At 45.9% G+C, this 16,135-nt stretch overlaps 1 protein-coding gene across 3 annotated transcripts in view; it reads left to right on the forward strand.

The window, feature by feature from the left end:
* DIP2A (disco interacting protein 2 homolog A) overlaps positions 1–14,733 on the forward strand; it is a 113,511-nt gene extending 98,778 nt beyond the window's left edge. For all 3 annotated transcript variants that reach the window (XM_071562896.1, XM_071562897.1, XM_071562898.1), the window contains 5 exons: positions 731–788; positions 1,474–1,548; positions 2,748–2,922; positions 12,677–12,800; positions 13,762–14,733. In XM_071562896.1, the coding sequence (XP_071418997.1) occupies positions 731–788; positions 1,474–1,548; positions 2,748–2,922; positions 12,677–12,800; positions 13,762–14,014 (685 nt within the window). In that variant the 3' untranslated portion in view covers positions 14,015–14,733. The remainder of the gene's footprint in view (positions 1–730; positions 789–1,473; positions 1,549–2,747; positions 2,923–12,676; positions 12,801–13,761) is intronic.
* Positions 14,734–16,135: the final 1,402 nt, after the last annotated feature.

The following is a 16,135-nucleotide window of genomic DNA, read 5'->3' on the forward strand; positions in this document are numbered from 1 at the left end:
GTTGGATAAATATTCTTGGCATTGGTTGGATAAATATTCTTGGCATTGGTTGGGTGAATATCCTTGGCATTGGTTGGGTGAATATTCTTGCCATTGGTTGGGTGAAATGTTCTTGGCAGCAGCCAACTGAAACCCTGCCATATTATATCCCTGGCCTCTTCTCTTCCATCTGCTCTCTAACTGTCCCTCAGAATGTGGAAAAAATACAGTTAGAGTCTCCCTTAGTCTTTGTGGTTTTTTTCCTTCAAGCCAAACCAGCTCCATTCCTGCACCTTCCTGGGCTGTGTTGTGTCACTTTTTTCCAGTTGGGCTTCTTTGTGTCACTTCATTCCAGTTGAGCTGCTTGTTTTATTTCTTGTAATTCCTCCTGATGCTCTTCAGTGTGACAAGCAGAGGTCCAGGAGAACCTTTTTTAGAAGGTGAATTTAAAATGCTGCTGAAACTGCAACCCTAGGGCTCTGTTGGAGAAAGTTACTTATCTCTCAGAGAGCAGTTACAGGTTCTTAAAAGAAATGTGATCTGTGGAGATGCCAATAGGGAAGTCTTGAAGATATCTAGAAACTCCCAACACTGTCTTACTGTGTTGGGAATAACTGGGGATAATTGCTTGGTTGACAGCTTGCTCGGTGCAGCTGAGGGTGGGGTAACAGTGGGTATGGTAGAACATGCTTTTTTAACTTCTGTGTGAGTTCTTGAAGTGTTGTACAAACGTATCCTCTGCTTTTCTCAGGGTGCGTTTGGTGGAGAGAGGCTCTCCACACAGTCTGCCCCTCATGGAGTCTGGGAAGGTGAGAGTGATCCCTCCTCCTCATGGAATCACAGAATCCTACAGGGGTTTGGGTTGGAAGGGACTTTAGAGATCTCATCCCGCCCCTCTGCCATGGGCAGGGACACCTTCCACTATCCCAGGTTGATCCAAGCCCTGTCCAGCCTGGCCTGGGACACTTCCAGGCATGAGACATCTCTGGGCAACCTGTGCCAGGGCCACTCCACCCTGACAGGGAAGAATTTCTTCCTAACATCTCACCTACACCTGCTCTTTCAGTTTAAAATTGTTATGACCCTCCTTATGGGCTCATGGCCCTTACCTGGGCAGTGAGCTGCTCCACCTGGATCCCAGGACAGAATACCTGGGACAAACTTTGCTGATCACAGTGAATCCAGGAGAGGTACCAGAGGGAGCATGAGATGATCAGGTGAAGTTAAAGTGCAGCCAGGGACAGGATGTGAAGCAATAGGATACCTGGCTATCATCGAAAAAATCAGAGGCCTTCATGTGGAAGTCATTTTCTAGATGTGAAACCAACTCTGAGAGTTAAAATGGTTAAATAAATTAAACAACTTGGTAGGAGGTGGGTGATATATGTGGTGCAGAGAGGAGTAGCAAGGGAAGCACAGACTCTTGACTTGTGTGGCTCTGCATTATTCACTTTTCTTTTGATGAATTTTTCTTCTATGTGCTTCTTACCCAAGATTCTTCCAGGAGTAAAGGTCATCATAGCACACACAGAAACCAAGGGACCTCTGGGAGACTCGCACTTAGGAGAGGTAAAGTTTTGGTGTACTGTGTTTGTCAGCAGTGATTTGATAGATCAATATCTCCTGTTAGAGAAGTGCCTGCCCCTGAGTGGGACAGCCTTGGTGTGGCACGTGAATGAGCCCCACAGAGAGCTGGCACTGCTGACACACCTGTGTTTTGTGGCTTAGCTTGCCCCTCCTGTGCCAAACCACAGCCTGCCAGTACCAGGTGACACCAGGTGACTGGTCTGTGTCTGCCTGGCAGCTGGATGTGCTGGTTTAAAGGTAAACTGGCAGGAGAAATGAACCCAACACAAAAGAGATTATGCCAGAGTTACAACATAATAAAAATATTGCAATAAATGCAATGGCACAAAGAGAAATTGGGTTTAACCCACAAACCCAGCAGTCTAATCCAGCCCCCTGGGGCACAAACACAGTGGGGTTTGGTGGCCCCTGTGCTGAGCCCCATGTGGTTCCCCCAAGTCCAAAGGAAAAGGAAGGGACAAACCTGTTGGTGCAGATGATAGCACAGTCTGGTGGAGAGTGGTGGGCTCCTCCTATCGAGGTTCTGCTCCTCCTCTGGATCCAAAGAGTGGTCCCAGAAGTCTCAACCCCCAAGATTCCATCCCCTCAGGTGCAGGTGGGAGCCCCCAGTGCCTCCCCCAGGGCAGGGAGTTCCACACTGGGGGATCTGACTCTGGGAGACAGGGGGGATTTTGGACTCGTTGTTGGCCCATCAGCAGAGCTGAGCCCTCAGGTGGGTGTGGAGGTGCCAAGGACTCCCTGCAGGGCAGTTCTCCCATCTCCTCTGCCAGGCTTCTTTCCCAGCCAGCTCCCAGCCTGAGTGGTCAGGTGTGTCCTGGGCAGCTGCTGCCAATGGGCCATTGGGAACAGTTGGTGGGCAATGAATGGAGGGTGGAGAATCCACAGCTTTGGTCACACCCACACAGTGATAAACTGGTCCCACCTGCTGAGCTAGGACACCCTTCCTGTAAGCCAAATGCCTGGTTCATTTTTTCACTTTACTGTCCCCCAACAACAGGTATATAAACCTCCTTTTTTACTCCTCCTCCCTGATCATTTTTTCTGTGGCAGAAGTTAATGATTTTAATAAAACTGGCCTTTTGGAGCAGTCAGAATTGTCAGTGAAACAGATGTTTCAAGTCAATATGGCCAACCAAGCTTCTGTGGGACTGACTGAGCTTTGTGTCTGTTTGCTGCCCCAGATCTGGGTGAGCAGCCCCCACAACGCCGCCGGGTACTACACGGTGTACGGGGAGGAGGCTCTGCACACCGACCACTTCACCGCCCGCCTGAGCTTTGGGGACACCCACACCGTGTGGGCTCGCACGGGCTACCTGGGCTTCCTGCGCAGGACGGAGCTCACCGATGCCAGTGGAGGTGAGTGAGAGCTGTGTGGTACTTTTGCCTTTAGTCAGTAATGTCCCATTTAGGCCTCAGTTTTTAGCAGACCTCAAAGGATGTGATACAGATTGCAGGGGACAGGCATCACCTGACTTAAGCAACCAAAGAGAGGTATTTCATATCATCTGACATCATCAAGAAGTGTCAAGGGGTATAATAAGAGAGGGAGGAGGAGTTTCTCTCTCTTTCGATCCCGGCTTCTGACCAGGTGTCTTGGGTTGAGCTGGCAAAACGCCAACTGTCTACACAGAGCGAAAAGGGTTCCTCCTCCCCCCAACCAGCCAAGGGAAAAAGAAGAGGGAGAGGAAAAAAAAACCTTCAAACCAGGTTTATGCTGAAACTAACTACATGTATTTATACTGACAAGAGAAAATTAAGAGAAAACTACAATATAACACACACTTACACAAGTTATGTATAACAAGAAATAACCTCCCACTCCCCAGTTAGTACAAAACCCATTACTCTAGATCCATAAGCACTCTAAAAGACACCCTGCAAGAAAAACAAAGTGTAACAACAAAATATTTCTACTTCCCTGAATTCAAACAAAATGCAAGCAGCAGCAGCCGGAGCAGGGCCTAACACAATAGAGGAGCTGCAAGACGTCCTCCTCTTAGTACAGCCATGATGAAACTGAACTAACACCTCCCACTGCTGCCCCATATCTTAATTTTGTGTCATCTGGTATGAAATACTTCTTTGGTTACCCAGTCAGGTGATAGTTGTCTCCCAATCCACATAGATTCTCTGAGCCTGACAATTTGAGGCCTAGCTAAAACCATGTGCTGGTTTAAAGGTGAACCAGCAGGGGAAAGGAACTCACCACGAGAGAGATTATAAGTCAGAGCTAAAATTTAATAATAATATTACAATAACAACACTGACACACAAGGGAAATTGCTTTCAACTCACAAAACCCCAGCAGTATAACCCAGTGTCCTGGGGCACAAACCCAAGGGGGTTTGTTTGCCCTTGTGCTGAGACCCCTGTGGTTCCCCCAAATCCAGAGCAAAAGGAAAAGAAAAACCTATTGGTGCAGGCGAGGGCTGTGGTCTGGGCGAGAGCAGGGATCTCCTCCTGTCGAGGTCCTGCTGCTGCTCTGGATCCGACGAGAGGTTCCCGAGGTCTTCTTACCCACCACTTATGTACCCTCAGGGAGCACTCAGTCCCTCCCCCTGGGTGGGGACTCACACAATGGGTGATTAACTCTGGGAGCCAGGGGGTGTTGAGCTGTTGATGGCCCCTTAGCAGCTCCGCCCCCCTCAGGCTGGGTGTGAAGGTGATAATGGCTCCCTGGGCAGCTGCTGCTAATGGCCCATTGACCTTGGGGAATGAATAGAGGGGGTAGAATACACAGCTTTGATCACCCCCACACAGGGTTAGCTGGTCCCTCCTGCTGAACTAGGACAAACCACTACATCAGGAGAGGATCCTGCTGCCCTGACTCCTGAGATTAGGCCGTTCTGCGCTGTTGTTTATCTAGGGAGGTGAACACTTTCCTGTTAATTTCTCTCCCTCTTGCTGGGAGATTTCTCGGGAAGAGTTTTTGGGAAGTTTTCTGGGATTTGGGTGGTTTGGAATCTGGGTTATTAGCTGGGTGATTTGGGTGAAGGTGGTGTTATTTTTTTCCAATATGTGTTATATCATATTCTGCTTTAAATTCTTTTCTGTGTAAATATAAAAATCACACCATTTCAAAGCTTCATTTCTGTTTTTTTTCCCCTCACTCCTCTTCTCTGGGAGTGGACCCTTTGACTCTCTGTATCAGGCAGTTGGCATTTTGCCAACTCAAACCATAACAGGCTGATAGCAAAAAATGCCACAAGAAAAGAACTGCCAAGAGAAAGTTTTGTATTCCATGAGCAGCAAAGTTATTTATTTCTGAGCAGGGAAGCGAGACAGCTCATGCTGCAAAATCTTCTTGCCCAACAGGTGTCAAAGCAGGCTAATTTATACATTTGAACAGGAGTGATTACAACATTTCTCACTCATTATTGTCTCAGTTTAGCCCAGCTCTTTTGCCAAGCCTGAACTGCTTTCCCCCCTCCTTCCCAAAACTTTTCCCAGCAAAGGAAAAAAACTGAAAGGAAAGCAAGAACTCAAAAGAAACTGAACCAAATCAAAATATACATGTATTTTCTAATATCTACAACTACATATGCGATTTGTACACACTGTTAGGGACCCTCAGGGAAAAGGGAAAAAGGAAATGGGAAACAAGGAATAAGGAGGGACAAAAACAAAACCAAAACAGACAAATACAATGAAAAACTTTAAAAAGGAGGGAAACTGGCAAAGACAATCTCACCAACTCCAAGAGGAAAACCAACTGAACAAGGGACCAACATCTGGGTTCATTCTGCTCCCAAGCCTCGCCGGAAGAAGGAAGGGGAAAAAAAAAAACTTCCTATCTCCCTTTTAGTCCATCCTCCCTTGTTACGTGGAAAACACGTGTGGCATACTCATGTAGTGCCCATTTCCCTAGTTACAACTGGTTACTAAGGAAGCCTGGATCAAATCCAGCCAATTATGCAAATGATTACAACATCTCATTACATATTGATTCCAGGTGGAGTTGGGGTGGTGTTTTCTTCTGGCATCAGTTTTGGGGAGAGGGGTCTTTCTGTTCTTCATCCCCCCAAAAAGGGTCTCAGTAGGTCTTCCTCATTTTAACCCAGCTTGCTTCTTTCTTTTCATAGGTGACCCAGCCAAATCTAGTAGAAAAATTCTTGGCTAGCTACCATTTTGCTCTGTTCATATGTCTACCACCACCTGATTTATTGCCTCTGGTTTATGGTACAACGAACTCAGTGATGACTTAAGTCCTGGTAAAGAGAACAGAACATGCTTAGTGATAAAGATTGAGCAAACAAGCCTAAAACTTGGAGAGGTGGTTTGGGAAATGAGCCTTGCTCCTTCTCAGGGCAAACCTTCTGCCTGTGTTACAGGGTGGGTTCTACAGCTGCTGGAAAAGTGAGGCTGAGGGTGTTGCCGACCTGCGCTAGTGGAGACTGCACACACCAATGTGATGTAAAGCAAATCCCAAGTTTATTCAAAAACACAGGTATATATGACCTCAAGTGACCCCGCCCCAGGTGCGGTGGTCTGACTCCAATTGGTTGAGGCTGGAAACATGTCCTTTTAAGGTGAAAACGAAACCTGTAAGGTGGTCCTCCAGACCCACCTGAATCGGGCTGCAACATCTCCCCCTTTTGTTTCAAAGAACAAAGCAAAAATGCAAACAACATAATACACATCATGCATATTGCAACTTGAGCAGAAAGGCTGAAAATTTTGAAAATTGAGAAATAACATTTTGAAAGTCTTAAATTTTGCTAATTCAAGACTTAACAGGGTATTTGCAGGTTACACATCCCTACCTCCCCCTCTCTTTTCAAAATAGACTTTTGGAAGGAGGTACAGTAACCTTTGTAAACTAACACAAACCAATACATGACTAAGACATGTATGTTTGGAATTTGCAAACTTACAACTAGTGCAAAACAAGAAACTTTTCTTTCACGCGTGAAATTGTGGTCTTTTTGTGCAGTCGTCACCGCACAGACCACTGTAAACAAACTACAAATTTTATTAAATTTTGTGCAAAGCGTTCAAGAGTGCAGAGTGACTTCACTTAGCAAAGAAGCAAGTTCAGTCCAGCTGAACTAAATCTCCTTATGTTCAAGGTCCATTCTCAGAACCTCTGTGTGGCCATCACAGAGGTTTGAGAATGAAGCTTTGATTTTTAGTCCTTATACACTCTTGTTGAAGCAATAAACAAGTGTGAATTCACAGAGGAAATTCACAAAGGCTAAACATAATTACTTACATTCTGTTTAAAATATAGGCTAAACAACATGCTAACTTGAACTGGACTGTTCTTGTTTGATTGGACAGTTAATGACTAGTCCTGCAAATAAGAACAATCAAACAAATCATAATAACAACTAGGATCAATACTCCTTGAATCAGTGCTGCTTCTTGCCAGGTTATTAGGCTCAGGGAATGAACCCATTTCTTTAAAGGAGAAATGTTAACTGTTAGCTTGTCAGGATTATTTTTCACTGCTTGTACTTCTTTGGAGTGTTTGCTTAGTTCTGTGGAACATACTCCTTTAAACTCATCACATTGGTAACCATTAATCTTCAACTGGAATCTTAGGGCTTCTCTGTTTTGTAATACTGCTTGTTCTATCCTATCAGCATCTGTTGAGAAATCATTAAGCATTTTGGCAATTATGTTTAGTTGCTCCTGCACCCAGTAGTTAAGCATTTGCACTAAACGTAATGCTCTGTCTACACCAACTGGGGAGAAAACTGCTGCTAGCAAATTTCTTGTATCACTCCAATGTTCTATGGTGTTTTCCTCAGCTTGAGGACTAGACCACTTAACATGCTCTTGTATTGATTGTGTAAATTTGATCAGCTGGCCTAAGTAACAAGGTCCACTTTTTACCTGGGCAGGTATTCCAGGCCATGCTCTATTACCACAAATTAAGAAATACCCAGGAGACAGCGCTCTTCTCTGGTTACCTTTTGTGTGAACCAATCTTGTTTTGGGGTAACTTGTATTTTGTGAACCAACAACATTCCAACACCAACTGCTATTGGTGTAACTCTTATTATGAGGAGTGACATCTGTGTTTCCCACAGGAAAATATTGCTGTGACCAGTGTTTGTTTGACTATTCAGATACACTGGAATGCACAGGATGAAATTCAACACATGACTCATTTCCAGGGAGAGCTTCTACTAACCTTAGCTCTTGTGGATCTCTCTCTAAGGAAGTATTCAATTGCCATATGATGTCTGCTATGGTTTCTCCAGTACTACTGCAGGACACTTTTGCTTCCTCAATACCAAAAGGAATGAAATCTTTGATGTTATGATAAGGTATTCCTATAAGGCACACTTTGTTTGGTTCTCCTGCTTTAACTATGTTATCTGAGCAGAAAGTTTTTAGATTTTCCTGTTGAGAAAGCATTATCCATACATTTTGATTAGTAACAGCAACAAGACAAGTTACAAATGCAAGAGATACACTTAGATACTCTCTGGATTTAACTACCCTTTGAATTATGGTGGCTAGATGCTTTTCATCTGGCTTGACAATAGCTGTGAAGGCTTCTGAAATGGCCTTTTGAGTTACCAGAGGCTTCCCTGTTCTAGGAAGGTTAGAAAAGACAGCTAAAGCAGCATTTTTGGATCTTTCAAATCCCTTTTTTACTACATCGTGATTCCCAGCTCCCCCCAGCATGTCCCAAACAGAGGCTTCTTTGTCTGTTGCTCTCCATTCTGGGATACAGCTGGTGGGTGTGGCTGTCGGTGACGGAGGCTGCAGGTACCAGGTTGCCGGGGCAGGGGCAGTCTCTACCGGCACGGGGGATTCCCGTGCCGGTGCTGGCAGCTGCGGGCAGCGCACGGCTATCGGGGAGAGAGTCCCCACTGGTGCTGCAGAGCTTGTGTCCTGCACGACTGGCGCTGTGGGAACTCGCTCTCGGGGCACTTGCTCTGTGGGTGGCACGCAGTGAAGGGAACGCTCAGGGGGAGCTCCGCGGGCTCCGCTCCACTGGGGAGGAGTCTCTCCCCTCTCCATGACGTAGTCGATCCACGCAGGAGGTGGTGGGGGTGGCACGGGAACTGATCCGCCCCCGGCCCCTGCGGGCTGCGGCAGACCCGCGCCTGGCGCATGCGCTGTGATTGGCAGGCAGTAGGGAGCGGGGTTGGGCGGTCCTGGCGCCTCGTGGTAAGGGCGCGCCGTTCCTTTGTTTGATTTCACGGACTTTGCATCACGTGGTCTCTCTGTTTTCCTGGCCACACGGTTATGGCGGGCGGCTGTAGCCCTGCTGGAATGTCTGCTTCAACAGTCTCCTGCCACAACGGAGCGACTCCGGCGTACTCGCGGGGCGGCGGGGAGCGCGGCGGCGGGGCGACCCCAGCCCCGAGGTACCCGCAGGGCATTGGCGGCAGCGGCGGCGGAGCTGGCGCCGAAGGTGGATGGACAGGGGGAGAGAAACTCCACGGGGTTTGTCCCCCCCTCCACATGTCTCTCTCGGCTGAGGGCATTCCCCATCGCGCCTTCTCTGAGTTAGGATTTAAATAAAACTCACTCACGGTTTGGTTTTCTGTGGCGTGTCTCGTGGGGTTCCAAGGTTGCTGCTGAGGTCCAGCCGCTTCTACAGCGGCAGCCGGTGGTCCCATTTCCTGTGCATAGGCTGTTTCTTGGTAGTTGTAAGGTGGTGCAAAGACGACTTCTTGGCTTTTTGCGGCGACGAACGACGTGGAAAAGCTTTGATTCCATGGTTGCTGTGGTCTTGCCGGGTTTTCCAGAGCGGGAGCGGGCGGTGCCGCGTGTGGGTACCGCGGCGGGGGTCCCGCAGGCGGCAGCGGTGTGGCAGAGGGGTACCGCGGCAGCGTTTCTGCGAGCGGCGGTGCAGAAGGATGTTCAGGGGAAAAACTGCTATGTAGAAGCTGACTTTTTTCCCTTCTCTCCGGTAGATCGAGGTTTTTACGGGCTCATTCTACCTCTAACAGCATTTTCCTTATAGCTGCATATGACGAAATGTGCGGCAAAAATTCTTCGGGTGCAGTTTGCACTAAATTCCACAAATCTGCCCCAATTTTATCACACACTTCTATGGAAAACGTGGAATTGGCATCTGTTAGGTGCCTTCGAGTGAAACACCAATCCAAAAATTCCTGTAACGCTTGTCTTTCAATGTTTGTTTATGTAACACGAGCTAGTTTTTCAAATTTATCAAGCAATAAGTCCATTTTAGTCGAGTTGGAATTTCCCATGTTTCTTTAACTCACCGGTTCAAAGGTCGTGGTTCCTTCAGTCCACGTTCTTCCAGCAGCTCTCAGGGCCACTACACAAAACTCCCAAGTTTAAGGGAGACAGGAGCTCTCGCAGGCTTCTCCAGAAGGCACCCAAAAAAACTGGGGCTCAGCAGCTCTTGGAGGTCACTTCTTAAGGTTCTAGGCAGACCTGCAGGTGGGTTTCATGTTCTGAGACACGTCAGGGTCCACCATTTGTTGCCGACCTGCTCTGTGGAGACTGCACACACCAATGTGATGTAAAGCAAATCCCAAGTTTATTCAAAAACACAGGTATATATGACCTCAAGTGACCCCGCCCCAGGTGCGGTGGTCTGACTCCAATTGGTTGAGGCTGGAAACATGTCCTTTTAAGGTGAAAACGAAACCTGTAAGGTGGTCCTCCAGACCCACCTGAATCGGGCTGCAACAGAGGGTTGGGGTGACAGTGTGTTTGTGGATCTCCTGATGTCTGAGGTAATTGATGAAGAGATTGATGTGGAGAAGTTCAGAGTGTGTCCTTGAAGGAAAGCAGTTTGGAGAGATTGGCTCAGTTGGTTAAAACTTGGTTGTAATCATGCCAAGGTCATGGGTTCAATCCCCTCTATGGGCCATTGACTTAAGAGTTGGACTCGATGATCCTTGTGGGTCCCTTCCAGCTCAGAATGTGATTCTGTCTATGATTCTGTGCACCCTTAAGGAGCAGAGAGCCACCTGTGGAATGTGGGATACCTTGTAACTAGTAAGCTCTTTCCATGTATGCCTGGTGAACTGACTAACCAATAGTGTGATGGCATGTTATATACAAGAGTAGATAAAAGGTGAAGTTGTAACTGAAAATAAAGCCAAGTTCTAAATTCAAGCCTTCTGATGTTGCTGTTCTGGACCCTCTTCTGACTGTCATTAATGCACCTCCCATTCACCCCTACAAATGGTGACCCCAGGCACAGCTGAGCGTTCAGAAAACACAGGATCTTTATTAACAGGAGTGACTGAATAGCAGGAAGCCAAAGAGAAGGAGGAGAGAAAGAAGGAGAGACACTAAAGCAATAAGCCCAAATGTGTAAGCACCCCACTTGTCCTACCAACTCAGGACACTCCCCCAAGGCAGGGGCTACATCCTCTAGGCATTGGCACACAGCAGGTGTCCCTGCTGTCTTTTTGGGGAAAAAAACCACCAACACCAAGAGCACAAGCTCTCTCACCTTTTTTTGAGCCTGCTGATGACATCTACCTAGGGAGGTGTGGCCAGCACTGCCCAGACAGAGGTCCCAGGCTCTGTTCTCTTTCTTCCTCCTTGCTCTCCCCCCCTCAGCTCTCCTCCAAAGGCTGTCAACCAATAGGAGAGACCCAAGTGACTTTAGTTTATGCAAACTCTGTCTTCAAGGACAAAGCCTTCACTCTCTCAGCTTTTGTTCCCTAGAACTTGGGAGGAAAAGGATAAATCTTTTCACAGGTGGCAATGACAAAAACACAGACCAAAATGTCAACACTTTTAATTCCAAATACACCTGCCTGAAACTCCTTGGGGCAGCTGGGCCAGCAAAGAGTGGCCTGTCCTTCAGGTTTATCCTGACTTCTATCACAGGAGAGTGCTGAACTGAGCAGGAATTGTTCCCTCATTCAGCAGGTTCGACATGCACAGATACCAGAGATATCCCAGCCTTTCAGAAGTTAAAGGTCTAGAGGAGAAACTTCTCAGTGTTTTCCCAGCCTTTGAGAAGTTAAAGATCTAAAGGAGAAACTTCTCCATAATTTTTCCAGTAAATTGTTAATCTTGGGGTTTTTTTCAGTCTAAGCCAAGATGTTTCAGTTTGGAAAATGGCACAGTTTGTCTTCCATCTGCTTACATTTTCTGCTGAGACAGAATACTAAGTAGATCTAACTCTTGGTTGTTATATATATAATGTGTATATATATATATATATATATAAATCTCTGAACATTCTAAGGAAGATAGTTTGAATGCTTCTAACTTACTAGCAAACGTATATTGCCAGTTTTCTGTGGTTGGTCTTAAATAAATGATGGTGCCTACATGGGTAGTGTCAGTGTCCCAACTGCTGCCACTGGATAATGACAGCAAGTTTTTGTAGCTTGTAACTTTCTGAAAAATTACATATCGTAGAGATTTTTATCTCTGTGGAACAATGTCAGTCGTCCTTTAGTCTGTCAGCATTTGGAGGATATATACAGTGAATTAATGTAGCAATATGCATGACATACACCTTCCCAGCAGGCTTTGATGGCCAGTGACAAGATTGAGCAGAATTATAAAAGAGTTAGCAAACTAAAAACCAAAGTTGAACTAAAGAGAGTTACAGGGTGAACAGGAGAGTGTGTCCTTCAAAACGGGTCTAGGAGAGCTTTGCTTATTTAACCTGACTAAGCTGAGCCTGGGGAGAGGACAGAGTTGTTCTCACTGCCTATAAACTGTGGGAGCTTGAGAAGCTGAGTAGAATTTTGCTGCCATGAGGACAAGTGGGTATAGGCTGGTGTTAAAAAGAAAAAAAAAAGTTAAATTTGGGAATTCAAAAAGTGTTCCTGTCAATCAGAGGAGAAAGGTTCTCTGGTAAGAATAGTGGGTTAAAAAATGCTTTAATAGTGGATTTTAGTAGTGGGACAAAAAGATGCTTTAATGGTGGATTTCAGTTGGATTTATGAACTGAGATTACATTATATGAGAGAAGGGACAGAACTGGATGACCCAGAAATTCTTTTCAGTCTGTTTTCAGTTGCTTGGAGTCAACAGGCAGAAGGGCTACATGAGCTCTTCATTCTCTCCAAATGCTTGATGTGTGTTATGGACTCGTTTCCATAGGAAGCGCTGGATCATTTTAGACTGTCAGGAATGAGCAATACCCGTGGCCATGTAGGTGCGATGGTGTTTAAATGTGTGTTCTGTGTTGCAGAGAGACACGATGCCCTGTACGTGGTGGGCTCTTTGGATGAAACCCTGGAGCTCAGAGGAATGAGGTACCATCCCATTGACATAGAAACCTCTGTCATAAGGGCACATAAGAGCATTGCAGAATGGTAAGAACCTCAGCATTCCTTTTCTGTATCCTTTTTTTCTTCTAAAGCAGTCCCTGGCTGTGCCAGAATGTGACACACATGGGTGGGCTAAACACCTCTCAAGGAATTCATGACTGGGGTGTTCTAACATGGATTATTCCCATTGGGTCCTAGTGAATGCCAGTCCTGGAGAATCCTTGAGTTTTTTCTATCTACACGTTCAGTGGAGACACTATCCACAAAATATCCACAAAGTATCCAAAAAACCCTGGAGGTTTTTAAGATGAGACTGGATGCAGCACTGAGTGCCATGATCTGGTAATCAGAGTGGGGTTGGATTAAGGGTTGGACTTGATGATCTCAGAGGTCTCTTCCAACCCAGCTGATTCTGTGATCATAGAATCATAGAATGGATTGGGTTGGAAAAGACCTCCGAGATCATCAAGTCCAACCCTTGGGCCAACTCCAGTCCCTTTACCAGATCATGGCACTCAGTGCCACAGCCAATCTCAGCTGAAAAACCTCCAGGCCTGGGGAATCCACCCCCTCTCTGGGCAGCCCATTCCAATGCCTGAGCACTCTCTCTGCAAACAAGTTTTTTCTGATCTCCAACTTCAATTTCCCCTGGCAGAGCTTGAGCCTATCGTGCCCCCTTGTCCTATTGCTGAGTGCCTGGGAGAAGAGACCAACCCCCACCTGGCCAGAACTTCCCTTCATGTTCAGACCTAATTAATATGATCTAATAATAATATGGCCCAGAGAAACTGTAAAGCATAAAGCACAGAGAAGCAAGACTTTTCCTTCCCAAAACTATTCTGCTTAACCACTTGGTATGTTTTAATGCAGGGATGATTATCAAACCAACACATACCAGTCATGTTTGCTTGTAAGCTGTAGGTGGTCTTGTCTTTCTTTTAATAATCTCTTTTAATAACTAGAAGCTATTTTTTTCTCCCTGTTAACACCTGTGTCATGCCCACAGTGCTGTGTTTACATGGACAAACTTGCTAGTGGTGGTGGTGGAGCTGGAGGGCTCGGAGCAGGAGGCGCTGGATCTGGTGGCCCTGGTGACCAACGTGGTCCTGGAGGAGCATTATCTCATTGTGGGAGTCGTGGTCATCGTGGACCCTGGTGTCATTCCCATCAACTCCCGTGGAGAGAAACAAAGGATGCACTTGAGAGACGGATTTTTAGCTGATCAGTTGGATCCTATTTATGTTGCCTACAACATGTGAGAGCAGCAAACCCACATTGAGGCTAAAGCATCAAAATCCAAGGGATTTGCCTCATAACGACATCAGAATCCTTGTTCTGTGTTTGTAAAAGCTTTTGAAGTCCTTAAGGACAACAGAGATACTGCTCTTCACAGACCTTCATCTCCCAAGATTGCATTTGCTCTCATAAATCCATTGTAACAGTTTCATCTGTTCATGGAGACTTTACTGGAATTCCTCAAGGAAGCTCATTGGAACTATCATGGACCAGTATTTTTTTGGAGGCAGGGGTGGAGGAGGAATAATTATGAATGTCAGTACTTGATGCACTGCTGAAAAGGATGCAAAGCAGAGTGGGGAGAGAACAGCAGCTGTGGGGAGGACTCCTGGAAGAACCCCCAAAGTCGTGAGTAGCCATCCAGAGTTCACCCTCCCTGTGACTGTTGCAATATCAGCAGTTTGGGGGTTGGGACTTACCCTTGGAGATTGCACACACATGCTCTACTGAAAGGAGTTTTGCACATATTTAGAGATTTTAAAAATGCAGCCTTTTTATTTTAAGTCTCTGCCTCATCCCTATTGAGAGGAAACCAACCCATTGCAATCCAGTGTAACAGTTATGCTGCTCTTCAGCTTTTTTGTACCAAGCAAAAACAAACACTGCAACTGTAACGAGGTCACTTACTGTGCCATGCTAGACTCTGTAATGCTATAAACTTTGTAATAAAATGCAAAATAATGCCCAGTTTTAAGTCCTTGATGCAGGAGCCTTCAGTGCTCTTGCTCTCATCGTGTCAAAGTCACCTGTTTTCATAGTCTTAGCTGGTAATCCCTGCCCTGCAGAACAGCAAGGATTTGAAAATTCATTCCAAAGCCACTGGATTTGTACAGGTGTTTACAAAGCATGGGCTTACAGGATGTTTCCCCTGAATATCCTCTGCTAAAACTTAAAATAGTGACCTTTTTTTCCCCCACCATGGAAAAGCTCTTCGGTGTTAGTTGGCTTGAGCTGCTGTGGTACAAACTGTCTTTATTTTCTTTAGAGTTGTATTCAGACTCTTTTGTTTCAGGCTAAAATATCCAGTTGGTTGAGTACCACTTGACTAATTAAGGTTTTGAAGTTTCTGCCTGATGTGATACTGCAGTGAACCTAATGCAGAAAGAGAATAGGAAGTTAGTCAAACACTTAACTGTGTTTGAAGGTAAGCACGAGAAGAGCAAATAATTATTTTTATACATTTGTTAAAGACTTTGAGAGCTACATAACATTTTTTTAGTGATGCACCAGTTTGGCAGAAGAGCCAGCTTTTTCTGCAGGGTGATTCTTGCTGGGTCAGTGCCTAAGAAAGATGGATGTCAGTGCCCTGATATATCAGATTTACTCATGGTTAAATAAACCTCTGAAATCTGCAAGAAAAAGCTTTCCTATGTAGCAGTTCTCTGTCCTGCTGGTCTTTACCTGTGGTGTATTAAAGAGCTGCACACTCCTGACTGTAATTATGTACAGAACTTGTGTAACTTATTCTTTGAGTGCAGCAGGCTGAGGGACAACCCTCCTGGAAAAAAAAAAAACCAGCTGGCAGAGGGAGGGAACTCCCCAGCCCCATCTCCATGGCGTAGTTTTGTAGCAAATAAAGCATTGTAAGACTTTTGTATTGAGAGATGCTGACGATAGTGAGAGGAGTTGCCTTGTAAAGTTAAATCTCAAAACAAAAGAAGCTCATTAAACATTTCAAAACAGCTCGTGACAATCTGACTTGATGGATGGTGAAATTCAGGCTGTTTGATCAAACCCTGACTTGGTGGAGTTTGCAGTAACATGGTTTGGGCAGTTTGGTGTCTTAAAGGGCTTTTTCTGTGAAACTTCAGGGCAGGGGTGGCAGCAGCAGAGCTGGGCTGGGTCTGTGTGACATCACCACACCAGACCTGTATGACGTCACTACTGTGGTGCAAATGAGGAAAGACCTGTATGATGTCACCACTGTGGTGCAAGTGGGGAGAGACCTGTATGATGTCACCACTGTGGTGAAAGTGGGGAGACACCTGTATGACATCACCACTGTGGTGCAAGTGGGGCCAGACCTGTATGATATCACCAGTATGGTGAAAGCAGGACCAGACCTGTATGATGTCACCACTGTG

The sequence above is a fragment of the Pithys albifrons genome, chromosome 8 (assembly GCF_047495875.1).
Source record: "Pithys albifrons albifrons isolate INPA30051 chromosome 8, PitAlb_v1, whole genome shotgun sequence".
NCBI classification, from domain to species: domain Eukaryota; kingdom Metazoa; phylum Chordata; class Aves; order Passeriformes; family Thamnophilidae; genus Pithys; species Pithys albifrons.